The sequence below is a fragment of the Aotus nancymaae genome, unplaced genomic scaffold (genome assembly GCF_030222135.1).
Source record: "Aotus nancymaae isolate 86718 unplaced genomic scaffold, 86718_ANA_hifiasm-v0.15.2.pri h1tg000057l, whole genome shotgun sequence".
Classification (NCBI taxonomy): Eukaryota; Metazoa; Chordata; class Mammalia; order Primates; family Aotidae; genus Aotus; species Aotus nancymaae.
Window position 1 is genome coordinate 22,843,394 of NW_026988471.1, and position 27,379 is coordinate 22,870,772.

Sequence of the window (27,379 nt, forward strand, 5' to 3'; positions counted from 1 at the left end):
ATGGGTGGAGGTCTGTGTCCAGAAACACAGCTGGTCCTAGGGTGCAGTTGCTGCTGCTCATCCTGATGGTTAAATGGGTTTGAGGGGATAATCTCTTGTCCAGTGGGCTCCCAGCTCCTCCAAAGGATTCTGTGAAGTTCTGCTGAGTCACCTTGAGGCAGCAGCTTCTCTAATTCTAAGCCCAAGCTTGGGGGTGACTCATGGTCTGGAGCAGCATAAAGGTTGATACTTTTCCCGCTGAAGGAGCTGGAGCAGTTCAGCTCTGGGTACGGTGCCAGCTTCTGTGCCTGCAGGACTTTTCCTGGGTTCCTCCTCCCCTCCCTCTGTAAACACCCCACCCTGAGGCTGGGGGGCAAATCCTGGGCGTAGAGATTTAGGAAGGCTCTGGGAGAGGGAAGGGCTTGGAATCTGCCCAACAGACCCCTTGTTCACCCCTGGTGTCTTCTGGGGCTGTCTGCTTGGCTACCTGCCTCTGCCATCTTCCTGGCCACCCACCACCATGGCTCAGGGCCCAAGGCATTTCTCCTTACTCCAGGTGGTAGTCTGCACATTTTTAAATTCTGAAATAGGCAAAAAGCATGTTCCAAAACTATGTGTCCCCTTTCACTTTTCATTTCTTTTGATTTTACTTTGAGTTCTGGGATACATGTGTTGAACATGCAGGTTTGTTAAATAGGTATACATGTGCCATCATGGTTTGCTACACCTATTGGCCCATCATCTAGGTTTTAAGCCCCGCATGCATTAAGTATTTGTCCTAATGCTGTCCCTCTCCTTGCCCCCATCCCCTGAAGGGCCCTGATGTGTGATGTTCTCCTCCCTGTGTCCATGTGCTCTCATTGTTCAACTCCCACTTATAAGTGAGAACATTCGGTGTTTGGTTTTCTGTTCCTCTGTTAGTTTGCTAAGGATGACGGTTTCCAGCTTCATCCATATCCCCACAAAGGACACGAACTCATTCTTTTATATGGCTACATAATATTCCATGGTGCATATGTATCACATTTTCTTTATCCAGTCTATCATTGATGGGCATTTGGGTTGGTTCCAAGTCTTTCCTATTGTAAATTGTGCTGCAATAAGCATAGGTATGCATGTGTCTCTCTTTTTTTTTTTTTTTTTTTTTTGAGACAGAGTCTTGCTGTGTCACCCAGGCTGGAGTGCAGTGGTGCAATCTCGGCTCACTGCAACCTCTGCCTCCAGGGTTCAAGCGATTCTCCTGCTTCAGCTTCCCAAGTAGCTGGGACTATAGGTGCCCGCCACCACGCCTGGCTAAGTTTTTTTGTATTTTTAGTAGTGGTTTCACTATATTGGCCAGGCTGGTCAATATAGAGGTTTCACTATATTGGTCAGGCTTGAACTCCTGACCTCATGATCCACCTGCCTCAGCCTCCCAAAGTGCTGGGATTACAATGTGAGCCATCGTGCCTGGCTGCATGTGTCTTTATAGTAGAATGATTGATAAACCTTTGGGTATATACCCAGTAATGGGATTGCTGGGTCAAATGGTATTTCTGGTTCTAGATCCTTGAGGAATCGCTACACACTTTTTTTTTTTTTTTTTTAAAGACAGGGTCTTGCTCTGACACTGAGGCTGGAGTGCATTGGCACCATCATAGCTTACTGCAGCCTTGACCTCTTGGATTCAAGTGATCCTCCTGCCTCAGGCTCCTGAATAAGTGGGCCTTGGCCTCCCGAGTAGTCTCGTGTGCCTCAGACTGCAGGCACATGCCACCACACCTGGCTACTTTTAAAAGTTTTGGTAGAGACAAGGTCTTGTCATGTTGCTCAGGCTGGTCTTCAACTCCTGGGCTTAAGTGATCTTCCTGCCTCACTTACCAAAGTGCTGGAATTACAGGTGTGAGACACTGTGCCCAGCCTCCTCTCATATTTTTAAGTTGATCTCTAAAATTATTCATCTGAAATATAAATAGTTCAAAAGATAAGGATTTCTTATTTCTTTAAATACTAACATTTTAAACTCTTACAACAGGCTTTCCCCCACTCCACCCCCCAGGAGACAGAGTCTCATTCTGTTGCCCAGGCTGGAGTACAATGGTGTGATCATAACTCACTGTAACTTCAAACTCCTGAGCTCAAGGAATCCTCCCACCTCAGCCATCCTAGAAGCTAGGACTATAGGCACATGACACCATGCCTGGCTAAATTTTCTATTTTCCATAGAGACAGTCTTACTATGTTGCCTCAGCTGGTCTTGAACTCTTGGCCTCAAGGGATCCTCCTGCCTTGGTCTCTCAAAGAGCTGGGTTTATAGGCCTGAGCCACTTTTCCCAGCCTACATCAGGCTTTTAAATATATCAATTGGGCTGGGTGTGGTGGCTCACACATGTAATCCCAGCACTTTGGGAGGCAGAGGTACGCAGATCACTTGAGGTCAGGAGTTGGAGACCATCCCAACCAACATGGTGAAACCCATCTCTAGTAAAAATACACACAAAAAAAATAGCTTGGCATGGTGGCTCATGCCTGTTGTCCCAGCTACTCTCGAAGGTGAGGCAGGAGAATCACTTGAACCTAGGAGGCAAAGGTTGCAGTGAGCTGAGATCACAACACTGCACTTCAGCCTGATATAAGAGCAATTTGATATTAACATAATCATCCACTAAACAAGACCTAAACCCTTAACAGTTAAAAGTTTTACAGCCTTATTTTTTTCTACTACTCATGTTTTCATTCCACTTTTTTCATTGAATCATATTCTGTTATATTTTAAGCTTTGCTGATCATTCTTTTCTGCAACCAAAATACGTATATAAATTGACATCAATTAAAAAAATTATTTTCTGTGACCACAGGGCTACTATATGTGTTAAATTTTATTTGGATTTATTATTATTACAATATTATTAGTCCACAATTGATCAAAACAATATGTATTACTTTAAACAACAATTATGAAACATAAAATGTAAAATTTTTTTGGAAAGACATTCTTAATGACAGTTGGTAGGGTTGAATTTTTCCCAATAGTTATTATATATGTGGATGAATATTACTTATTGCTAGAATGGGACTGAGTTTGAAATTAGTTCTCTTCCTATTTTTTATTTTTATAGACAAGTTCTGAGAAATCTAGTTTGCATAAATTAGATGGGAAAGAAATTTCATTGTAGGAATGCTAGCTGATTCTTTGAATACCTCTGAATTACGTAGTAAAAACCATATAATGATTTATCATCAAAAGTTATTTTCAATGCTCTATTAGCTGACAACTTAATTAGATCTTGCTTCAGTTTTATTGAAAGTAAATACTTGGAAATCATCCAATCTGTTACTCAGTCATAAGTGTCATCCAAGTTCTCAGTTTCTGGAATTATACCAACAAAGCTTTCTGAAGACATATCAAATATTTATTAATTATATCTGCTATTTTTTTCACTTAGAGTCACCTTGTTTAAATTGATATACTCAGGAAAGATTCAGGAAGTAAAAATGTTAATTTCAATACATTTTTGCTAAATTTTTGGGATCAAATCCTTTTACCTTATCACATGGTTTAAATGTATTTTCAGGCCAGTAATGGTGGCTCACACCTGTAATCCCAGGAGTTTAAGACCAGCCTGACCAACACGGCGAAACATTGTCTCTATTAGAAGTACAAAAATTAGGAGCTGGGCACGGTGGCTCACGCCTGTAATCCCAGCACTTTGGGAGGCTGAGGCAGGTGGATCATGAGGTCAGGGGTTTGAGACCAGCCTGACCAACATGGTGAAACCCCATCTCTACTTAAAAATACAAAAAATTAGCCGGGCGTGGTAGCGCACACCTGTAATCTCAGTTACCTGGGAGGCTGAGGCAGGAGAACTGTTTTAACCCCTGGAGGCGGAGGTTGTGGTGAGCCGAGAGCATGCCATTGCACTCCAGCCTGGGACCAGCCTGGGCAACAAAGCGAGACTCTGTCTCAAAAAAAAAAAAAAAAAAGAAATACAAAAATTAGTCGGGCATGGTGGCAGGCGCCTGTAGGCTGAGGCAGGAGAATCGCTTGAACCCAGGAGGTGGAGGTTGCAGTGAGCTGAGATCGTGCCATTGCAGTCCAGCCTGGGCAACAGAGACTCTGTCTCAAAACAAACAAACAAACAAACAAAATATTTTCATTAACATGTTGGAGCTGCAGACTTAACTCATTTATGGAAAACATCTGTGACATTCTTATTGGCAAAGGCAGTCCTCACTGTTAAACTAATCAGCCAAATCAAATTACTTTCTATCAGAAAAGGTTTCTCATTTTTAAATTAAAGTAATCATGTTAATATGTGCCTTGTAACAATCATTTCACTTCTGAATCTTAACAAATATAGATGGACAAGGCATGCAGACTTCCTTTCCTGGATGAATTATGATATAAAAGTGTTCACTGTTTCTCACTGATTCTTTTTTTGCTTTACTCTTATGAGACTCTCCTTCACATATGATGCATTTTTGAACAATAGAGCATGAAAAAGATCATTCCATTTAAAAATATTTAGAATATTCCCTTCCTTTGGTACCTTACAGCTCTTATGCTCCAAGCCAGGCTCAAAGGCTCAAAGGGCTGTGTGAGTGTGAGCTCTTTTGTATACTGGGTGAAGGGAGGCTGGGGAGGGGAGGCCAGAAAGTAACCTTGACATGAGTCTTCAACTACAGCAGATCCTTTTTAGGAAAGTACATATGGAAGTTGAGAACCTGGGAAAAATGAACCCCTTAAATCCATTCATGCCTGTGTGCCTCTTCTAATGGCTTTGTGAACCACCAAGACACAAAGTTCTCTAGTTTTGAGACCCTTGTTTCAAAAGATCGCCTGCTCCCTGGGCACCGCCTGCTGTATAGCTATCACCAAAGTGTCTCTTGTGTGGGTCTCTCTGAGTAGCTGGACCCAATTGGAAGTTTGTAATGAGAATTACAGGAAACAGCTGAAATGCCCTACAGAGAAGGCTCCAAACAGTTATTGCCTTGAGGAGGTTTATGAAAAAGGCTCCCAGTAGGCACCCAGCAGTGCAGCAGGTGTGTTTAGGAAAGCCTGGCCAGCCAGGTGGTAAGTGCCAAGAGGCTTCACCAGGCCTGCAGAACTTCAGAGACTCACTGTAGTCTAGGTCAGACTCCCTGCCCATCAGCACGTGTAGTGCGGTCTACAGCTCACAGAACTGAGTTCTCAAATCCAGATGTCATGTGCTAATTTATAAGGAGAAATTATTGGCACAGGGACTGAACCCCAGAATCTATAGGCAAATCTATATGGAATGTCAAATGATAAGCTAGGACTTAGGACAAGATGGGATGATTGAGATGAATTGGGGGTGGGGCCAAGATGGTGGACTAGAGGCAGCTCATGTGTGCTGCTGTCATGGAGAAGAAACAAAAGGACTAGTGAACACTGACCTACAGGCTGATCATCTGAGAAACCACGCTGGGATCCATCAGGGCAGCAGAGGAACACAGAGAGCACAAAGGGGTGAAGCCAGGCACCAGCTGTATGGGCTCAGCATGGAGCCAGGAGAACCTCTCCAACACAGGACAGGGTGAGTGAGTTAGAGCCCCCAGGGGGACTCATACTCTCCACAGGGATCTATGCAAGCCTGGGAATAGGAACATCCTCTGGGCCCCACATCCACCCACCGTGCTTCTAGACTGAGGCAGAGAGTCACTTAGATGTTTTATGGGGTCACCTCTTGAGTCCAAAGGGACTTCTATAAGCTTGGGCCCCAGAGCAGACCAGCAGCACCATAGCCCCAGTAGAGGCTGCAGTTACCATGCCTGGGAGCAGTAAGGTTGCTCCACCCACCCATGCTGGGCGGGCCTCAACACCAGCTTCTAGCCCAGCAGTCTCACTTCAGCCTGAACTCGGCCAGCTACTACCACCACCCCCACCACTGGTAGCCAGGTGGGTGACACCTGCTAGAGCTTCCGGCCCAGTGCCCTGCCTCTGTGTGAACTCAGCTAGAGGGTGCAGGTTTCTGTTGTCCTGGGAAACACCTGAACAGCAGAGTGAGTGACCCTACCCACCCCTGCCTCTGGTAGCCAGGTGGCTAACAACTGCTAGAGCTTCTGGCCCAGCAGCTCTGCTTCTGTGTGGATTCAGCTGGTGGGTGCAGCCTCCTGTTGTCCCAGGAAGCACCCAGATGGCAAGGCACATGACTCCACCCACCCTCGCCACTGACAGCCAGGTGGACAACACCTGCTAGGGCTTCTGGCCCAGCAGTCCTGCTTTTGTGTGAACTCAGCCAACAAGTGCAGTCTTCTGTTGTTCCAGGAAGCACACAGACACCAGAGCAGGCATTCTCACCAACCCCAGCCACTGGTAGCCAGGCAAGCCACACCTGCTAGAGCTTAAGGCCCAGTAGTCTTATTTCTACCTGAATTTGTCAAGAGATACAGCCTCCTGTTGCCCTGGAAACACTCAGACAGCAGGGCAGACAACTGTACCCACACACCCCCTCTCCTGTAGCCAGATAGGCCACACCCAATAGTTTCCAATCCAGTGGTCATACTTCTATCTGAACTCTGCAGGCAGGTACAAGCTCGTGTTTCCCCAGGAAGCACACAGACAGCAGATTAGAGCTGATCTGGCAAGGTTATGGGCCAACTGTGGCCCTTGCCTGAGGGAGTTATGTGGACCAGAACACCCAAGAAAAGAAACGCGAGTAGAGAGACAGTAATTGGAAGGGGCTCCTCCAAGACCTAGGAGTGGACTAGAATTGAAGGCAGTAAACCAAACCCACCTTTTACCATAATCAAACCCCTAAGGGCATCAAAGAAGAAAAAAGCAAAAAAAAAAAAAAAAAAAAAAAAAAAAAATGAGAAAGAACTAGCACAAAATCTCTGGCAAATCAAAAAGCCAGAGTGTCTTCTTTCCTCCAAATGATCACACTAGTTCCCCAGCAAGGGTTCTTAACTGGGCTGGAATGACTGAAATGACAGAAATAGAATTCAGAATATGTATAGGAATGAAGATCACCAAGATTCAGAAGAATGTCAAAACCCAATCCAAGGAAGCTAACAATCACAATAAAACAATACAGGAACTGACAGATGAAATAGCCTCTATAAAAAAGAATCCAACTGATCTGATACAGCTGAAGAACACACCACAAGAATTGCACATTGAAACTGCAAGTATTAACAGCAGAATAGACCAAGCTGAGTAAAGAATCTCAGAGCTCGAAGAGTAGCTCTCTGAAATAACCCATTCAGACAAGAATTAAAAAAAAAAAAAAAGAATAAAAAAAAATGAACAAAACCTCAGAGAAATATGGGATTATGTAATAAGATCAAATCTATGACTCATGGCACCCATGAAAGAGACAGGGAGAAAGCAAGCAACTTGGAAAATATATTTTAGGATAACATTCCTGAAAATTTCTTCAACCTTGTTAGAGGCCAACATTCAAATCCAGGAAATGCAGAGAACCCCTGAGAGATATTACTCAAGACCATCCCCATGACACATAATCATCAGACTCTCTAAAGTTGACATGAAAGAAAAAATGTCAAAGGCAGCTAGAGAGAAAGGGAAGGTTACCTACAAAGGGAACTCCATCAGGCTAACAGCAGACCTTTCAGCAGAAACCCTAAAAGCCAGAAGAGATAGGGGGCCTATATTTAGCATTCTTTGTTTTTTTTTGAGATGGAGTCTTGCTCTGTTGCCCAGGCTGGAGTGCAGTGGCATGATCTCTGCTCCTTGCAACCTTTACCTCCTGGGCTTAAGTGATTCTCCTGTCTCAGCCTCCCAAGTAGCAGGGATTACAGGCGTCTGCCACCATGACCAACTAATTTTTGTATTTTTAGTAGAGACAGGTTTCGCCATGTTAGCCAGGCTGGTCTCAAACTCCTGACCTCAGGTGATCTGCCTGCCTCAGCCTCCCAAAGTGCTGGGATTAGGCATAAGCCACCTTGCCTGGCCTCAGCATTCTTAAATAAGAAAATTTCCAACCCAGAATTTCATATCTGGCCAAACTAAGCTTCATAAGTGAAGGAGAAATAAGATCATTTTCAGACGAGCAAATGCTGAGGCATTTTTTTTTTTTAACCACCAGACCTGCCTTATAAGCAGTCCTGAGAGGAGCACCAAATATGGAAGGGAAAGACCTTTACTAGCCATTACAAAAACACACTTAAATACACAGACTAGTGACACTATAAATCAACCACACAAACAAGTCTGCATAATAACCAGCTAACAACATGATGACAGGATCAAATCTGCACATATCAATACTACCTTGAATGTAAATGGGCTAAATGGCTCAATCAAAAGGCACAGAGTGGCAGCTGGATAAAAAAGCAAGACCTAATGGTATGCTGTCTTCAAGAGACCCATCTCATATGCAATGACATCTGTAGGCTCAAAATAAAAGAATGGAGAAAACTTTACAAAGCAAACAGAAAACAGAAAAAAAGCAGGGGTTGAAATCCTAATTTCAGACAAAATGGACTTTAACCTAACAAAGATTAAAAAAAAGATAAAGAAGGGCATTATATGATAGTAAAGGTGCAATTCAACAAGAAGACCTAACTATCCTAACTATATACACACCCAACACAGGAGCACCCAGATTCATAAAGCAAGTTCTTAGAGACCTATGAAGAGATTTAGATTCCCACACAATAATCATGGGAGACTTCAACACCCCACTGACAGTATTAGACAGATTGTTGAGGCAGAAATTAACAAAGCTATTCAGGATCTGAACTCAACACTTGACCAAATGAACTTGATATATATCTACAGAACTCTCCACCCAGAAACAACAGAATATACATTCTTCTCATCACCACATGGCATATACTCCAAAATAAACCACACAATCAGACATAAAACAATACTCAGCAGAAATCATACCAACCACATTCTCAGACCACAGTGCAATAAAAATAGAAACAAAGACTAAGAAAATAATTAAAACCATATGATTACATGGAAATTAACCTGCTCCTGAATGACTTTTGGGTAAATAATGAAATTAAGGCAGAAATAAAAAAAATCTCTGAAACTTATGAGAAAAAAAGATGTGACATACAAGAATCTCTGGGACACAGCTAAGGCAGTGTTAATAGGGAAGTTTATAGCACTAAATGCCCATATCAAACAGAAAGGTCCCAAATTAACAACCTAATATTACAACTAGAAGACTAGGAAAGCATGAGCAAACCAACCCAAAAGCTATTGGAAGACAAGAAATAAGCAAAATCAGAGCTGAGCTGAAGGAAATTGAGACACAAAAACCATATAAAAGATCAACAAATCCAGAAATCGGTTCTTTGAAAAAATAAGATAGATAGATCACTAGCTAGATTAATAAAGAAAAAATGAGAGAAGATTCGAATTAACACAATTAGAAATTACAAACAGGAGGTTACCGCTGGCCCCACAGAAATACAAAAAACCTTCAGAGACTACTTTGAATACTTCTATGCACACAAACTCCAAAATCTAGAAGTGGATAAATTTCTGGATACATACAACTTCCTAAGACTGAACCAGGAAGAAACTGAATCCCTGAACAGACCAATAATGAGTTCTGAAATTGAATCAGTAATAAAAATCCTACCAACCAAAACAAACAAACAAAAAATGCTCAGGACCAGAAGGATTCACAGCCAAATTCTACTTGATGTATAAAGAAAAGCTGGTACCATTCCAACAGAAACTATTCCAAAAAACTGAGGAAGAGGGACTCCTCCCCAACTCATTCTATGAGGCCAGCATCATTCTGATATCAAAACCTGGCAGAGACACAACAACAACAAAAGAGAAAAATTCAGACTGTTATTTTTGATGAACATAGATGCACAAATCTCAACAAAATTCTAGCCAACTGAATCCAACAGCACACGCAAGGTTGGTTCAACATATGCAAATAAATAAATGTGATTAATCACCTAAACAGAACAAAAAATAAAATCACATGATTATCTCAATAGATACAGATCTTTCTGATGATTTTCAATAAAATTCAACATCCCTTCATGTTAAAAACCCTCAATAAACTAGGCATTGAAGGAGTATACTTCAAAATAATAAGAGCCATCAATGACAAACTCACAGCCAACATCATACCAAATGGACAAAATTTGGAAGCATTCTTCCTGAAACCAGCACAAGAGAAGGCTGTCCTCTCTCACCACTCCTACTCAACACAGTATTGGAAGTCCTGGACAGAGTGATCAGGCAAGAGAAAGAAATAAAAGGCATCCAAATAAAAAGAGAGGAAGTCAACTATCCTTCTTTGCACATGACATGATTCTGTATCTAGAAAACCTCATAGTCTTTGCCCCAAAGCTCCTTAATCTGATAAATAACTTCAGCCAAGTTTTAGTATACAAAATCAATGTGCAAAAATCAGTAGTATTCCTATACACCAACAACATCCAAGCTGAGAGCCAAATCAGGAATTGCAATCCCATTCATAATAGCCACAAAAAGAATAAAATACCTAGGAATACAGCTAACCAGGGAGGTGAAAGATCTCTACAGTGAGAATTACAAAGCACTGCTCAAACAAATCAAAGATGATACAAACAAATGGAAAAATATTCAATGCTCATGGATAGGAAGAATCACTATCATTAAAATGGCCATATTGCCCAAAGCAATTTACAGATTCAATGCTATTCCTATCAAACTGTCAATGACGTTCTTCACAGATTTATGAAAAGCTATTTTAAAATTCATATGGAACCAAAAAGGAGCTCGAATAGCTAAGGCAACCCTAAACAAAGCTGGAGGCATCACCTTATCCAACTTCAAACTATATACTACAGGGCTACAGTAAGCAAAACAGCATGGTACTGGTACAAAAACAGACATATAGACCAATGGAATAGTAGAAGGAGCCCAGAAATAATACCACACACCCGTAACCATCTGATCTTCAACAAAGTTGACAAAAAAAAGAAAAGCAATGGGGAAAGGACTCCCTACTCAATAAATGGAGCTAGAATAAATGGCTAGCTACAAAAGATTGAAACTTGACCCCTTCCTTACACCATTACAAAATCAACTCAAGATGGACTAAAGACTTACATGTAAAAACTCAAACTGTAAAAACCCTGGAAGATAACCTAGGAAATGCCATCCTGGACATAGGTCTTGGTGAAGATTTCATAATGAAGACACCAAAAGCAATTGCAACTAAAACAAAAATTGACAAATGGGATATAATTAAAGAGCTTCTGCACAGCAAAAGAAAGTATCAACAGAGTAAACAGACAACATACTGAGAGAAAATATTTGCAAACTATACATCTGACAAAGGTCTAATATCCAGAATCTATAAGGAACTTAAACAAATTTACAAATAAAAAACAACCCCATCAAAAAGTAGGCAAAGAGCATGAACAGACACTTTTCAAAAGAAGACATATGTGCAGCCAAAAAACATATGAAAAATACTTAACATCACTAACCATCAGAGAAATGCAAATCAAAACCACGAGATACCATCTCACATCATTAAGAATGGCTATTATGAAAAAGTAAAAAAAAATAGATGTTGGTGAGGTTGTGGAGAAAAGGGAATGCTTATATAGTGCTGGTGGGAGTGTAACTTAGTTCAGCCATTGTAGAAGGAAGTGTGGCAATCCCTCAATGAACTTAAAACAGAATTACCACTTGATCCAGCAATCCCAAAGGAATATAAATAATCCTATTATAAAGACACATGCATGCATATGTTCACTGCAGCCTATTCACAATAATAAAGACATGTAGTCAACTTAAATGCCCATCAATGGTAGACAGGATAAAGAAAATGTGGTATATACATCATGGAATACTATGCAGCCATAAAAAGAATGTCACGTCCTTTGCAGCAACACGGATGGAAATGGAGGCCATTATCCTTAGCAAACTAACACAGGGACAGAAAACCAAACATCACCTGTTCTCACTTATAAGTGGGAGCTAAATAAGAACACATGGATACTAGGAGGGAAACAATAGACACTGGGCCTACCTGGGAGTGGAGGGTGAAAGGAGGGAGGGGATCAGAAGAAACACCTATCAGTCACTATGCTTATTGCCCAGGTGATAAAATTATCTGTACACCAAACCCCTGTGACACAGTTTACCTGTGTAACAAACCTGTACATGTACCCCGAACCTAAAATAGAAGTTAAAAAAATAAAAAGAGATGAATTGAATGCTTAATAATCTGGCTAAGATAACAAGATGTATTGGCCTTGCCACGGAGACCAGATGTGATGTAGCAAAAAATATATTTGGTCTTTGTTCCTGGTTCCTGGCAGAGAACTCCTAAAACTCTTGGAATTTACTAAGGGATCTGAGTGTCTTTTTTACTCATGCTAATGAGATGACTCATTTCTGGGATGCAGGGTGGGTACTAGATAGCTTCTGGGTAGGGGTTGATCACCAGAAGAACCAACCCTGTGATTAGAGGGTCGGAACTTTTACCCTCATCCCCTGACTTCTGGGAAAGAAAAGTGAGTGGGGATTGAGTTCAGTCATATAGCCAATGATTCAATCAATTATGCCTACATAACAGAAGCCCATATAAAAACCCTGGAGCAACAAGGTTTAGAGAACTTCCAGGCTGGTGAACACATTCCTGTGCTGGGAGGGGCATGTGTCTAGAGAGGTGTGGAAGTTCTGTGTCCCTGCCCTATACATCTCCATTTGGCTATTCCTGACTTGCATTCTTTATAAGAAAACTGCAATCATAAGTGCAGTATAGCCCTGTCATGAGTTCTGTAGTCGTTCCAGCAAATTACCAAACACCCCTGTCTTGACACTCCCCCTCAAATCTGTAGCCGTGTCAGACAGAAGTGTGGGTAGCCTGGGGACCTGGGACTTGTGTTTGGCATCTGTAGTGGGGACAGGCTTGTGGGAACTGAGCCCCTAAACCTGTGGGGTCCACATTAACTCCAGTTAGCTAGTGTCAAATTGAATCGTAGGACCCTTGGTCAAATAATTATTGTGGGAAACTACCAGGTTACTTAAAGGGTTTGTTCAAAGGCCTTTCCACTTTGAATAGGCCCAACCAATGTTACTCCAGTTGCTTGAGTTTCCTGGCTGATCTTTTTTTTTTTTTTTTTTTTTTGAGACAGGTTCTCACTGTGTCACCCAGCCTGGAATACAGTGGCATGATCATAGCTCACTGTAACCTCAAACTCTTGGGCTCAAGCAACCCTTCTGCCTCAACCTCCTGAGTAGTTGGGACTACAGGTGTGGGTCACCATGCCCAACCATTTTTGCATTTTTTGTAGAGATAACATCTTGCTATGTTGCCCAGGCTGATTATAAATTCCTGGGCTCAGGTAATCCTCCTGCCTTGGCTTCCCAAAGTGCTGGGATTATAGGCATGCGCCACCGCACCCAGCCCCACTTTCATTTTTTTGTGGTTACATATTCCTTCTACACATATATCAATATGTTCACATGTTCAAGTCTTGCAGGCTTGAGAGCCATTCTTTGCATGTGTCTGCTCCTGTCCATTCTGTTTTGATGACACAGCTTAACTTTAGCCTGAAGTATTGATAGCTCAGTCTTTGTTTATCTTTGGGCCTTGGTATCCCTGCCTCTTTTGGAGTTGTGACTAGAAGTCCTCAAATGCTTCCTAGCTTGTCGTACAAACCTCATAAGTATCTTTATATTGTACATCTCTGGACTGCAGAGATGTGACTGTCCAGCATCACCATGATTTCATACTATCTGGAATTTAAAGAGTAACCTGCTTCTCCAGTCTCTGATTTAGCTAGTTCAAATGTCTGCAGTATTTTCTCTCATTCTCACCCACTGAGACACCAAGACTGTTTCAGATCCAACCCACAAGCAGAGGGGGCTGATAAATGAAAGCTGAATTACATGCAACTCCTACCTGCCAAAAAAACCTCTCAACTGCATATTAAAAGCTATGGTGTAAAATTCCTTTCTTGTAAAAGACAAAATAAAAACTCCAGAGAGCCATAAAGTTGCTCAAATTCTGACTCTGAAATTCCACTTCCAGACCTAAGGAAATAATCAGAGATACAAAGAATTATGTAAAAGTTATAAATGGTAATATTATTTATGAAGTAAAAAGTAGAAATAATCTAAATATCTAACAAAGAACATATTATGTTTAAATTATATGATATGCAGTGATTTAAAATGTTTCTGAAGCAATTTAAAGACATTCAAGGTCTCATAGCATCATGCTAAATGGACATAGTAGAATGTCAACTCTATACATTAAGGATCTAGATAAGGTTAAAACATGTATATTACATGCATCAAAAAAGACCTGAAGAAAATCTCAAAATCATCAACAGAAATTTCCATTCATTCATTCATTCATTCACTTACTTACTTACTTATTAAGACAGAGTTTCGCTCTTGTTGCCCAGGTTGGAGTGCAGTGGTGCAATCTCGGCTCACTGCAATCTCCACCTCCTGGGTTCATGTGATTCTTGTGCCTCAGCCTCCCGAGTACCTGGGATTACAGGTGCCCACTACCACGCCCAGCTAATTTTTGTATTTTTTAGTAGAGATGGGTTTCACCATGTTGGCCATGCTGGATTTGAACCGATCTCAGGTGATCTGCCTACCTTGGCCTCCCAAAGTGCTGGGAATACGGGTGTGAGCCACTGTGCTTGGCCCAGAAGTTTTCATTAAAGTCAAATTATGACTAACTTATTTTCCCAAGTTTTAAAAGTGAGCATATATTACTTTTGTAATCAGAATTTAATAGTTTTCTAAAAATACTCTCTAGCCCACAGCCCTGCTTGATGTCTTTTGAGTGACTCTAAGGAAAATAGCCTTTTCTATTTTGGCTCTATCCATCTTCCCATTTTCAATGATCACTGTCTCCCACATACTGCTTTTTTTCTTTTCTTTTCTTTTCTTTTTGAGACACAGTTTCACTCTATCGCTCAGGTTGGAGTGCGGTGGTGCAATCTTGGCTCACTGCAACCTCTGCCTCCAGGGTTCAAGTGATTCTCCTGCTTCAGCCTCCCAAGTAGCTGAGACTGCAGGCACCCATCACCACACCTGACTAAATTTTGTATTTTTAGTAGAAATGGGGTTTCAACACGTTGGCCAGGCTGGTCTCGAACGCCTGACCTTGGGCGATCCAACCGCCTCAGCCTCCCAAAGTGCTGGGACCTAGAGAACAGTGTACTTAACTAAGTAGTCATTATTGTCATGATATAGGACCGTGTTAGTCCAATCTGGCTGAACCAGAATTAAATTTGAATTCCCTAGGCTGTCCTTTGGCAAGTAGTCTAAGGTGTCACCTCCCCAGGGACTTCTGAAGGGTATACTGCCCAGGCTGGCCTGAGATTGCTGTTAGGGAAAAAAAGATGCTCATGTCTAGTAATAGGCTAGAATCTTTAATTTTCAAAATAGGTTCTATAGCTCTCCACCCTTATACGTTGACTAGTGGTCCATTGTTGAATGGCTTTTGCAATCCCTTCTCCCAAGTCTCACAGGGGTGATGTGGGCCAGATATATGTCACACATTCAGGGAGTTGCATTACAGGAGGGGAACACTGAGCTCAGGGACTCCACTGCTTTTATAGCAAACAGTAAGCAAGCTTGCTCTTTGTCCTCAAGGGAGACATCCCTTCATTTTTCAAGGTTGCTTGCTGCAATGTAACCCTGAGAAATGTCCTGGATAAAGAGTGGTGAGAGCCTTGCATTCTTGGCATACTTAGCAAGGTGTGTAAAGTACACACCTTGTGTAAAATAGCCTAAAGGAAAGGAGACTCCCAATAGACATGCTCCATGAAATGATCAGTGCTCTCATGTTCCATGCCAGTGACCAACACTAATAAAAAAAGTTGATCAAGTAATTCCAATGAAAGAAGAGGATCTCTTGAAGTAATAAAAATTGCTCCCTGAATCCATTCTTCTTTTTTAGTACCTTCCATTTAGTGTTTTTCAACCATAAAATATTATTTTTCTTTAGGCTCTCCCAATTTTCTTCTAAAATAATAAAAGTGTCTTTCACGAGCCTCTGATGACTTAATTTCCTTTTTTTCTTAGGTAGTCTCCTGAAAGCAAACATAGCATGGTTATTATTTATGAGCAGCAAATTATCACTACAAATGATTGATTCATCCATTTATTATTCTACAAACATTGCCAGGTAACTACCATGTGCTAGGCTAGAATCTTTAATCATATTTTCCCACTCATCTATGTTAGAAATTTGACAATAAATCCCAGGTGAATTCTCATGAGAATAAACAGAATATCAAAACCATGAATCATCTATCTCTAGCCATATCAATAATCTATCAAAACACAGAGCCTAGTCCTTTAGCATATAGATTCAGTTACAGAGTGAGGCAAGGCTTAAATGAAGAAACTAGGAAACCTGGTTGATTTCCAAAAAGTCTATGTCCCAACCTGAAACTTCCCAACTTTAGTTTATAGAGAGGTCACAAGAAATTTAAGAAAAAAAATTAATAATTCAATAATAATGCTATCAATAAGTCACAATATATGCTTAAGATTCTGTTTTTAAACTGAGGACTTGGCTGGGTGCAGTGGCTCATGCCTGTAATCCCAGAACTTTGGGAGGCTGAGGCAGGCAGATCACTTGAAGTCAGGAGTTCAAGACCAGCCTGACCAACATGGTGAAACCCCATTTTTACTAAAAATACAAAATTTAGTCAGGAGTGCTGGTAGGCACCTGTAGTCCCAGCTACTTTGGAGGCTGAGGCAGGAGAATCTCTTGAACCCTGGGGTGGAGGTTGCAGTGAGCCAGGATTGGCAATAGAGTGAAACTGTGTCTCAGAAAAAAAAAAAAGAAAAACACAAAAACAACAAACAAAAATAACTGAGGACCTAGAATTAAAGATGTTAACATTTTACCAATGTTACAAATGTGACTCTCTATTATATTTATTTTAAAAACAAACCTGATTTTCTTTTTTGTTTGTTTGTTTGTTTTGAGACATAGTCTCGCTGTGTCACCCAGGATGGAGGGCACTGGCGCGATCTTGGCTCACTGCAAACTCTACCTCCTGGGTTCAAGCAATTCTCCTGCCTCGGCCTCCCAAGTAGCTGAGATTACAGGCGCTTGTTACCACAGCTGGCTAATTTTTGTAATTTTAGTAGAGATGGGGTTTCACAATATTGGCCAGGCTGGTCTTGAACTCCTGACCTCAAGTGATCTGCCTGCTTTGGCCTCCCAAAGTGCTGAGATTACAGGCATGAGCCACTGCACCCAGCCCATAATTCTTACTTCCCAAATTTTCTACAATGATCACATATAATTTTTTAGATAGAGAAAAATATTTTTTTAAAAAGGAGTGAGGAAACAAAAGTCAGTCATAAGATAACTAGATAGAGAAAAATATTTTTTTAAAAAGGAGTGAGGAAACAAAAGTCAGTCATAAGATAACTGGCTCCTGAGTGGATATCAGCCTTGTCCATCCCTCCTGAGCATCCAACCATTTCCAGGATAGTGTGTCCCTTCCCAGAGCAGTGGGATATTAATGGCATGATGCCACCGGTGCACTTCTAACCAGGGCACATTCTTTGGAGTCTGTGGAGTTTTTTGTGGCCCTAAGCAAGAATATCAACCTTTAGTGCCAGTAACATAATCTACATTACAGTAGTTGGGCAATTTCTTTGGTATCATCTGGGGAATTGCCCCTGAGCTCTAGCTGACAGGATAAGAAGCTGGCTTCCTGACAGCCGAATTCCCCATCTTTCTAATCTCATATTCTGGTTATTTTAATTAGATAATTAACCTGGATCTCTATGTCTCTGTTCTGCTCTCTGCTCCTGCCCTACCATTCTGAAATAAAGCCTCCTTCAAATCCTGACACCTGCTCAGGAAGGGTTCAATAATGCAAAATGTGATAAAATGAGGCATATCTGTACATAGGTATGTAGTTTCTGTGATGGTGCTTAATTTCTCAATTGGCCCTTTAAGATTCAGCTCTCCAGAGCCTTCCCTGACTCTGTTAGGCCGAAACAATTCATTTATTTGTTCATTAAACATGTACTAATTGCCTACCCAACATCAGATACTGTGTTAGGTAATGGAGAAGGAGAATGATTAAGACAAAATTCTTGCCTTCCAGGAGTTTACAATCTAGATAACCAAAAAACTATAATGGGGATAATCATAAAGGTACGCATAAAATCCATACCACGGTGGACAGAAGCCAAGATCTTACTTGGGTCTTTAATGAGGATTAGGAATTTGCTGAATAGATGTGAGGGACAGGAAGGGAACTGGAAACTATTTTAGGCAGATAGGACAGCATGTATAGAGGCATGGAAGGCAGAGGCTATATCTTAACCAGCTCTGTTTCCCTAATTTATCTAGGATAGTGCAGGGCACATGGTGATCACCTCTGAATATTTGTTGAATGAATGAATGAATGGCTGCTTTTATTACTAGAGGCTTCTACCCTTCCTTCCTCCCTTCCTCCTTCCCTCCCTCTCTTTCTTTCTCTCTCTTTCTTTCTCTCTCTCTTTCTTTCTTTGAGGTGTAGTTTGACTCTTGTTGTCCAGGCCAGAATGCAATGGCACGATCTTGGCTCACTGCAACCTCCACCTCCTGAGTTCAAGTGAGTCTCCTGCCTCAGCCTCCTGAGTAGCTGGGATTACAGGCATGTGCCACCACACTTGGCTAATTTTGCATTTTTAGTCGAGATGGGGTTTCTCCATGATGGTCAGACTGGTCTTGAACTCCCGACCTCAGGTGATCCGCCTGCCTTGGCCTCCCAAAGTGCTGGGATTACAGGTGTGAGCCACCACGCCTGGCCAACTACTTCAAAGGAGTATTTATGCAACTCCAGTAAATTTTTTAAAATTTAAATTTACTGGAGTTGCATAAATTTAAATTTAAAAAAATCTAAACACAAATACGATTTACCATTTATTAAGATCAATTCTCACAGATAAAATACCCAAGCTAGTTCTCTATGAGATCTTTATTCAAAAATGTATGGACACAAAGGGGGAATTCAGTATACACTAACAAAATGACTGCCTGGCTCACAGTAATTTCTTTTCCTGTAAAATGTCTCTTTACATAGGGTAGACCCCCAGCAGCCACATCTCTGCCTTTTTACCCTGCTGTCTCCCTCCTCCCTTATCCTGCCCTACCTACATAGCTGACTGATACAGGGGTAAACCATATGACCTGAAACTTGCCAAATCAGGGTCCTAAGAGAAATTAAGTGGTATTATGGGAGGCTCAGCCATGACATCAGCCAGGAAAGGAAACAGTTTTCTATGAGACAGAACAAAGCTGACTCATTTAGAATCAAGACAGAGAGACAGAGTCCTAGCAGTGTTCCAGTCCCTGGAATCTACTGTCCCCTGGCTCAGCTGCACCCTGTCCTTCCAGTGGTTATGTAAATAACCATAGCATCCTTCCAATAAATTTCTCCTTTCTGCCCTTGCTGGTTTGAGTTGAATCTCTGTGACTTGTGGTCAGAATTCCCAACTAACACAGGGAATGAAGACACGAACTGGGATGCCGACTTACCCAGCTTCTCTGTGGCTTCCACACAGACACTAGGATACATGCTCTCAGTGTAAGTTGCCACCAGAAGATACAGATGAGTCTTCACGACAACCACACCAGTGTTCTCCTGGATAAAGAATAAAAGAGAATATGCTGCTCTTGGTTCTAATCACAGGACCAGCGGTCATGCTTCAGCTATGTTTTTCACCATTTCCTGATTTCCATATATTTATATATCTGTTTTTGGACTGTCCACTCTTTTCCATCAATTTAGTTGTCTTTCCTCAACAAGTTTTAGACTGTTATCATAATGGTGGGTGGATTCTGAAAAAGTTCCACAACTGATTATCATATACTCCTATCCCAATTAGAACAACTGATGTAGGCCAGGCGCGGTGGCTCAGGCCTGTAATCAGTCCCAGCACTTTGGGAGGCTGAGGCAGGCAGATCACCTGGTTGGGAGTTTGAGACCAGCCTGGCAAACATGGTGAAACCCTGTATCTACTAAAAATACAAAAATTAGCCAGGTGTGGTGGCAGGTGCCTGTAATCCCAGCTTCTCGGGAAGCTAAGGCAGAAGAATCGCTTGAACCCAGGAGGTAGAGGTTGCAGTGAGCTGAGATTGCACCATTGCACTCTAGCCTGGGCAACAAGAGTGAAACTCCATCTCAAAAAAAAAAAAGAACAACTGATATAATGGAAAGGTAGTACATTTTGGAATTGGACAGCTCTGGGCTTGAATACTAGTGCCTCCATTTTCTGTTGCATGAATAAGGGTTATTTAACAGTGTTAAGCCTCAGTTTCCTCATCTGTAAAATGAGGTTTTTAAGTTTATAATGTGGATGATGAAGCATATCTAACTCATAATATAGGGCATCCAATGAATGATTTTCATCTCCTTCACTCCTTATAAGCAACAGAGAGCTGAGAGTTCGTTGTTTTGTTGTTTTTTGTTGTTGTTGTTGTTGTTGTTTTTTGAGATAGAGTTTCATTCTTGTTGCCCAAGCTGGAGTACAATAGCGCGATCTCGGCTCACTGCAACCTCTGCCTCCCAGGTTCAAGCAATTCTCCTGCCTCAGCCTCTGGAGTAGCTGGGATTACAGGTACATGCACCACACCTGGCTAATTTTTTGTATTTTTAGTAGAAACAGGGTTTCACCATGTTAGCCAGGCTGGTCTCGAACTCCTGTCCTCAGGTGATATGCCCACCTTGGCCTCCCAAGTCCTGGGATTATAGACATGAGCCACCGTGCCCTGCCACTGAGAGATATTTTAAGTGCGGAAGTTATATATCTATATCTATATCTATATCTATATCTATCTATCTACCTATATATACTTTTTTTTAAAGGAAGATGTAGAGTATGAAGGCTGGACTATAGCGGAAAAAGTTCAGGCCAGGCTCAGTTAATAGATTCTGCAATGAACATTTCTCGAAACCAGGCTCTCTGATAGGACTTTCTTTCACATATGTCTTCCTGGCACTAGACTGCTATCTCAGACAGTGCCTCAAGACATTAATGGGTTTAATCTGTTTTACAGAGAGGATCAGGCAGGGCAAAGAAAATTGGAGGCAAATTCTTTTCTGTTACTCAGCTGTCTTCAAATCTTGAGCACTCACATTCTTGGCATAAAGAGAATAGTCATCTGCCCGGACACATTTGTAATCCTTTTCCTTGAAATACAATCCTTCTCTTCGGGCTTGCAAAGGGTTCTTGGCAAATCGATTCACCAGTGTTCGGACATCACTGGGCATTACCTGGAGAGGTTACATGGTTAGAACAGGAGTCAGCCAACTATGGCTGGTGGCCAGCCAAATTTAGCCCACTGCCTGTTTTTTATGGCCTATAAGCTAAGAATGGTTTTCACATTTTTAAATGGTTGGGGGGAAAAAAAATCAAAAGAAGCATAACACTTTGTGACACTTAGAAATTATATGAAATTCAAACTTCAGTATCCATAAATATAAAATTTTATTGGAACACAGTCACATTCATTCTTTTATGTATGGCTGTTTTTCCTTTACAACTGCAGAGTTGAGTGCTTGTGACAGAGATTCTGTGGCCCTGTGCTATAGTTTGAATCTCATGTTGAAATCTGATCCCAACGTTTGCAGTGGGGGCCTAATGGGAGGTGTTTGGATCATGGGGGTAGATCCCTTATGAATAGATTAATGCCCTCCCTGTGAGGTGGGAGAAGCTGTGAGTGAGTTTTCACTGTATTCATTCCAGGAGAGCTGGCTGTTAAAAAGAGGCTGGCACCTCTCCACTTGCTCTCTCTTGCTTCTTCTCTCCCCCTGTGATCTCTGCACATGCTGGCTCCCCTTCACCTCTGCCATGAGTGGAAGCAGCCTAAGGCTTTCACAAATGACCAGTCTTCCAGCTAGTAGAACCATGAGCCAAATAAACCTCTTTTCTTTATAAATTACCCAGCTTCAGGTATTCCTTTATAGTAACACTAAACAACTAAGACGCTTAGAAATCTAAAATATTTATGTGGCTCTTTACAGAAAAAGTTCTTTTTTTTGTTTTGACCAAGTCTCCCTCTGTCAACAGGCTGGAATGCAGTGGTGTGATCTCAGCTCACTGCAATCTCCACCGCTTGGGTTCAAGCGAGTCTCTTGCCTCAGCCTCCCAAGTAGCTGAGACTACAGGTTTGTGCCACCATGCCCGGCTAATTTTTGTATTTTTAGTAGAGATGGGGTTTCACCATGTTGGCCACGCTGGTGTCAAACTCCTGACCTCAAGTGATCCACTTTCCTGAGCCTCCCAGTATTGGGATTACAGGTGTGAGCCACCGCGCCTGGCCAGAAAAAGTTCATTTAACATTCATGTCTGGGGCCGGTGGCTCACGCCTGTAATCCCAGCACTTTGGGAGGCCAAGGTGGGCGGATCACCTGAGGTCAGGAGTTCAAGACTAGCCTGACCAACATGGTGAAACACCATCTCTACTAAAAATACAAAAATTAGCCAGGCCTGGTGGCATACGCCTGTAATCCCAGCTACTCGGGAGGCTGAGGCACGAGAATCGCTTGAACCCGAGGCGGAGGATGCAGTGAGCTGAGATTGTGCCATTGCACTGCACTCCAGACTAAGCAATGAGTGAAACTCCGTCTCAAAAAAAAAAAAAAAAAAAAAAAGTCATGTCTTCTTCATGTTTTGGAAGAACACAAATAGTAAATCAAAAGTCTTATGTCCAAACTTGTTTTTTCTTACATTAAAACCTGGTGATGCCACAAACAGGCTCTGCTCCTGGATTTTGATGAGGGCTGCACTGTCCACATGCTTGGTTCCCAAGAGGGTGTCTAACAATAAGCTTTGCAAATGGCTCATGTTCCCTCAACTCTGAAAGGGAAACTGCATTTGAAGCCATTGACTCTGGCTAGCTTTTAAAAGGCATGTGAATACAAATGTCCCTAAGACACTTCGTACAGTCTTAAGGTCGGCAAGTGTACTTTGAAAAGATACAGAGTGAAAACGGTGGTTCATCATTCAGGGCCCACCAATATCCAAAGAGGAAAACAGAATCATAGAAAAATCACAGCTCACACAGAATAGATTATGAAGCCGAGTTTGGAAAACCATAGCCTCATGATTTTCTGGCCATGTCAATGGTTTACAATAGGATCATCCAGGATTTAAAAACAAACATTGCACACTGAGAAAAACCCTGTAAAATAAAAAATAAAAGAAACAAAAAACAAAACCCAGTCAGGATGGAGAGCTACCCCGCTAAGTAAACAGGACTAAAAGAGATATGCGTGGTCATGAACCCACACATTCCCTTCCAGATGACCTGCATCAGCGCCAACTATGAACGCTGATCAACATCCCAATGGACGCCTTGAAGGCACTTAAACCCACATTTATCGCACAAGTCCCCAAGCCTTGGACCCCCTTATTAGGACCTCCGGCACAGGATCCCCTTTCCCGCCACTGCCTTTCCGTGGTTTGGTCCCCGGAGCAGGACCGAAGGCGAGGCAGGGGATGGTGAGCGGTGAATTCCCCGACACCGAGGACTCGAGGGAGCGGACGCCACCCCGCTCTCTGGTGCGCCGCAAGGGGCCAGCGACCGAGGACCCGCCGGTCAACGGACGCGGTTGGGGGGATGGGTGGCGGCGGCGGGATTGGCCACGCCACTCGCAGGTCACGGAGAAGCAGGGACTTCAGCCCCTTCCGCAAACCAAGACCCGCCAGTTACAGCCGCCGCCCAATCCCTTTGGACTTGAAGTCTTCCTCCGCCGCCCCGGCGCCGCCCGCTCGCACTCGCTGTGGAACCCGCGGCGGAAGGGGCGGAGGGGCCGCGCGGCGCTGCGTCCGGGAGACAGTGGGCGCCAACGTTCGCACGTTCCGCAGAGGCCGGTGGCCTCCCTTCCTGTCTCAGTCGGACGACTCCGGGGCCGTCGGGCCGGGCCGCGTGTGGCGCAGGACGGCCGCGGGCCTGCGGGCCTTGGGAGGGCAGAGAGGTGCCTGTCGCGGCCGGTGACCTCCCCGTCAGGCCGGGCGGTCCTCGCGTACGACGTGCCGCGCGGGAGGCCCCCGGCCAGGGGCTGGCGTGGAGACCGCAGGCGCCCGACCGACCGAGCGGGTGGGAGGAAGGGCCGGGAGTGGGCGCGGTGGGCAAGAGCGGGTGCGGACCCCAACTACCTCCCCGTCGCGCCCCGGCCTCGGGGAGGACTTCGGGCCTCGCAGAGTCCGAAGACTTGCAAATTTTGACCGAAAACCCCTCCCTTCCTTCTCCAAGCAGCTCAGCCTGTGTTCTGTAGCCAGATAATTGCAGTTCTCCCCACTCAAGGCCACCAAAGTCAGAAAAGTCCTGCAAATGGGCTCCCAGCGGCCAGGCTGAAGCTGCCACACTGTCTGGAATGGGCTACCTTGGAGAGGGACGTGGGAATTCATTCCAAGGAGCAGGGAGATTCTAAGAGCATCTCACCAGCTTACAAAGGAGGCAGGCTCTGAAGCCGTCATCTAGAGCCTGTGGTGAAGCCCTCTTGTTAGGGAAACTGGATGGTTTGTGTTCAAAATCCATTTCGCGTGTGTGCAAAGACACAGGTGTTATTAAACAGAAGGGAAAATTCAATGACTGAAATTTTCAATACTAAATAAGCTGATTTTTGGTTTTTCTAGGGGCACTGTTATTTGTGACCACAATGAAAAATGTAGACAGTGATGATCTGGTAACTGGCACACTTCCCAAGCTCAAGAGCTCAAAAGAATGGTTGGAGCCCAAGCCCCTTTGTTTTATGGAGGTATAACAAATAGTGTGGGATTTGGAGATTTTTTTTACTTGGGTTGTTGCAGTGGGAAGTGGCTTGTGCTAAACATGTTTTTTTTTCTATTTTTTGTTTTTATTTTATTCTGTTTATTCCCTTCATTTTACTAACTTTGTATATTCACTTTGCTGTTTCTTTTTCTAACATCTTAAGGTGGAATCATAGATCATTGATTATATACTTTTTAAATGTAACATAGCTATAAGTTTCTCTTGAAGTACTGCCTTAGCTGTATCACCCAAATTTTGATATGATGTATATATTTATTTATATTTACTATTGAGACAGGATCTTGCTATGTTGCCTAAGCGGGAGTGCAGTGGCATGATCATGACTCACTGCAACCTTTGCCTCCTAGATTCAAGCCATCCTTCACTCCCTAGTAGCTGGAACTACAGGCGCACACCACCATGCCTGGCTAATTTTTGTGTTTTCTGTAGAAATGGGATCTCACTGTTTCCTAGGCTGGTCTCCAACTCCTCAGCTCAAGCAATCCCCCCAACCTTGGCCTTCCAGAATGCTGGGATTATGGCTATGAGCCCTTGCACTCAGTCAGTTATATTGTTGTTAGGTTGTAGTTTCTTTTTTCTAAACAGCTTTATTAAGATATAATTGATATACAGTAAACTGCATATATTTACAGTGTGCTGCCTGGCACTGTGGCTTATGCCTGTAATCCCTGCACTTTGGGAGGCTGAAGTGGGAAGCGCTTGAGCCCAGGAGTTCCAGACCAGGCAGGGCAATGTACTGAGACCCTGTCTCCACAAATGAACAAACAAAAATGGCCAGATGTGGTAGCATACACCTATAGTCCCAGCTGTTTGAGAGGCTGAGGCAGGAGGATCACTTGACCCCAGGAGTTTGAGGTTACAGTGAGCTGTGATTGCACCACTGTATCCCTACCTAGGTGACAGAATAAGACTCTGTCTTAAATAAATAAGTGTACAAACTTGGTAAGTTTTGACATGTATACACACACGAAACCATCGCCACAATCAAGATGGTGAAGATATTCAGTACTCCCAAAGCTGCCTTAGTATCCTGTCCCTTTGTAATCCCTCCCTCCCTCACATCCCCTCACCACTGATTTTCTTTCTTTCTCTTTTTCTTTCTCTCTTTTACTTTCTTTCTTTTTATTTTTCTTTTGAGTCTCGCTCTGTCACTCAGCCAGTAGTGCACTGGCGTGATCTCAGCTCAACGCAACTTCCACCTCCTGGGTTCAAGTGATTCTCCCACCTCAGCCTCCTGAGTAGCTAGGATTACAGGCCTGTGCCACCACACCTGGCTAATTTTTTTTGATTTTTAGTAGACGGGTTTTCACCATGTTGGCCAGGCTAGTCTCAAACTCCCGACCTCAAGTGATCTGCCCACTTTGGCCTCCCAAAGTGCTGAGATTACAGGCATGAGCCACTGCGCCCAGCCTCCTTTGCTTTCTGTCACTCTAGTTTATGCATTTAAAAAATTGTATACAAATGGAATCTTAACAGTATATATTTCTTTTCCTTCTGTTTGGCTTCTTTCACTCATCGTAATTATTTGCAACTCATCCATGTTGTATGTATCAATACTTCATTCCTTTTTTTGTTGAATGCTATTCCTTATATGGACCCAATTTGTTCATCCTGTTTATGGACATTTGGGTTGTTTACAGTTTGGGGCGCTATTACAAATAAAGCTGTTATGAACATTCATGTGTGTGTCTTTGTGTGGACATAGGCTTTCATTTCTCTTGGGTAGATATTCAGTTGTGGAATGGCTGGGTCATATGGTAAATGAATTTTAACTGTTTATGAAGCTGCCAAACTAGTTTCCAAAGTCAAACTAGTTTGAATTATTTTACATTCCCACTAGTAGTGTGTGAGAGTTCCAGTTGTTTCATAATCAAGCCGGTATTTGGAATACTTCTATTTACTTTGTTGTATGGCCTTTTTAACTCAAGACGTTCTAAAAGATATGTAGTGACATCTCATTGTGGTTTTAATTTGCAATTCCCTAATGACTAATGATGAGCATCTTTTCAACTCTTACTTGCCATTTATTTATCTTCTTCGGCGAAGTGTTTGTTCAAATCTTTTGCCCACTTTAAAACTGGTAATTTTAAGTTGGGTTATTTGTATTCTTATTGTTGGGCTCTTATTATTGAGATATACTTTACATGCCTTAAGATTCACTACTTTAAAGTGTACAATTCAGTGTTTTTTATTTTTAAAAAATTCTGAATTTTTATTTTCAGTGTTTTTTAGTATATTCACAAAGTTGTGCAACTGTCATCACTATCTAACTCCAGAACATTTCGTCACCCCCAAAAAGAAACCTCACACCTTTCAGCAGTCACTCCCCATTCTCCTCCCCCTCTGGCTTTGCCAATACTAATCTACTTCCTGTCTAAACAGATTTGTCTCCTCTGGACATTTTATACAAATGGAATCATACAATATGTGGTCCTTAGTGACTGCTTTCACTTACTATAATGTTTTCAAGATTCTTCCATGTCATAGCATAATCATTACTTTATTTCTTTTGATGGCCAAATAATATTCTATTGTCTCAGTACCACATTTTGTTTATCCCTTCAGTGGATGGACATTTGGGTTGTTTGTAGTTCTTTGTTATTATGAATAATGCTGCTATGAACATTTGTGTGCAACTTTTTAGATAGCATATGATTTCAGTTCCT

At 42.4% G+C, this 27,379-nt stretch overlaps 2 protein-coding genes across 2 annotated transcripts in view; one reads left to right on the top strand and one right to left on the bottom strand.

Moving 5' to 3' along the window:
• The window catches only part of FAM228B (family with sequence similarity 228 member B), a 93,903-nt gene that overhangs the window by 27,310 nt on the left and 39,214 nt on the right, over positions 1-27,379 (top strand). Inside the window, exon 4 of the mRNA XM_064363897.1 lies at positions 24,557-24,678. Coding sequence (XP_064219967.1) covers positions 24,580-24,678 — 99 coding nt within the window. The 5' untranslated portion in view covers positions 24,557-24,579. The remainder of the gene's footprint in view (positions 1-24,556; positions 24,679-27,379) is intronic.
• On the bottom strand, positions 15,304-23,558 carry PFN4 (profilin family member 4). Its single transcript, XM_012453328.3, has 5 exons — positions 23,338-23,558; positions 22,646-22,774; positions 21,052-21,189; positions 19,452-19,557; positions 15,304-15,987 (listed from the first exon to the last, which is right to left on the bottom strand). The coding sequence occupies exons 2-5, from the start codon at positions 22,760-22,762 to the stop codon at positions 15,959-15,961; spliced, it is 390 nt and encodes a 129-aa protein (XP_012308751.1). The 5' UTR covers positions 22,763-22,774; positions 23,338-23,558; the 3' UTR covers positions 15,304-15,958.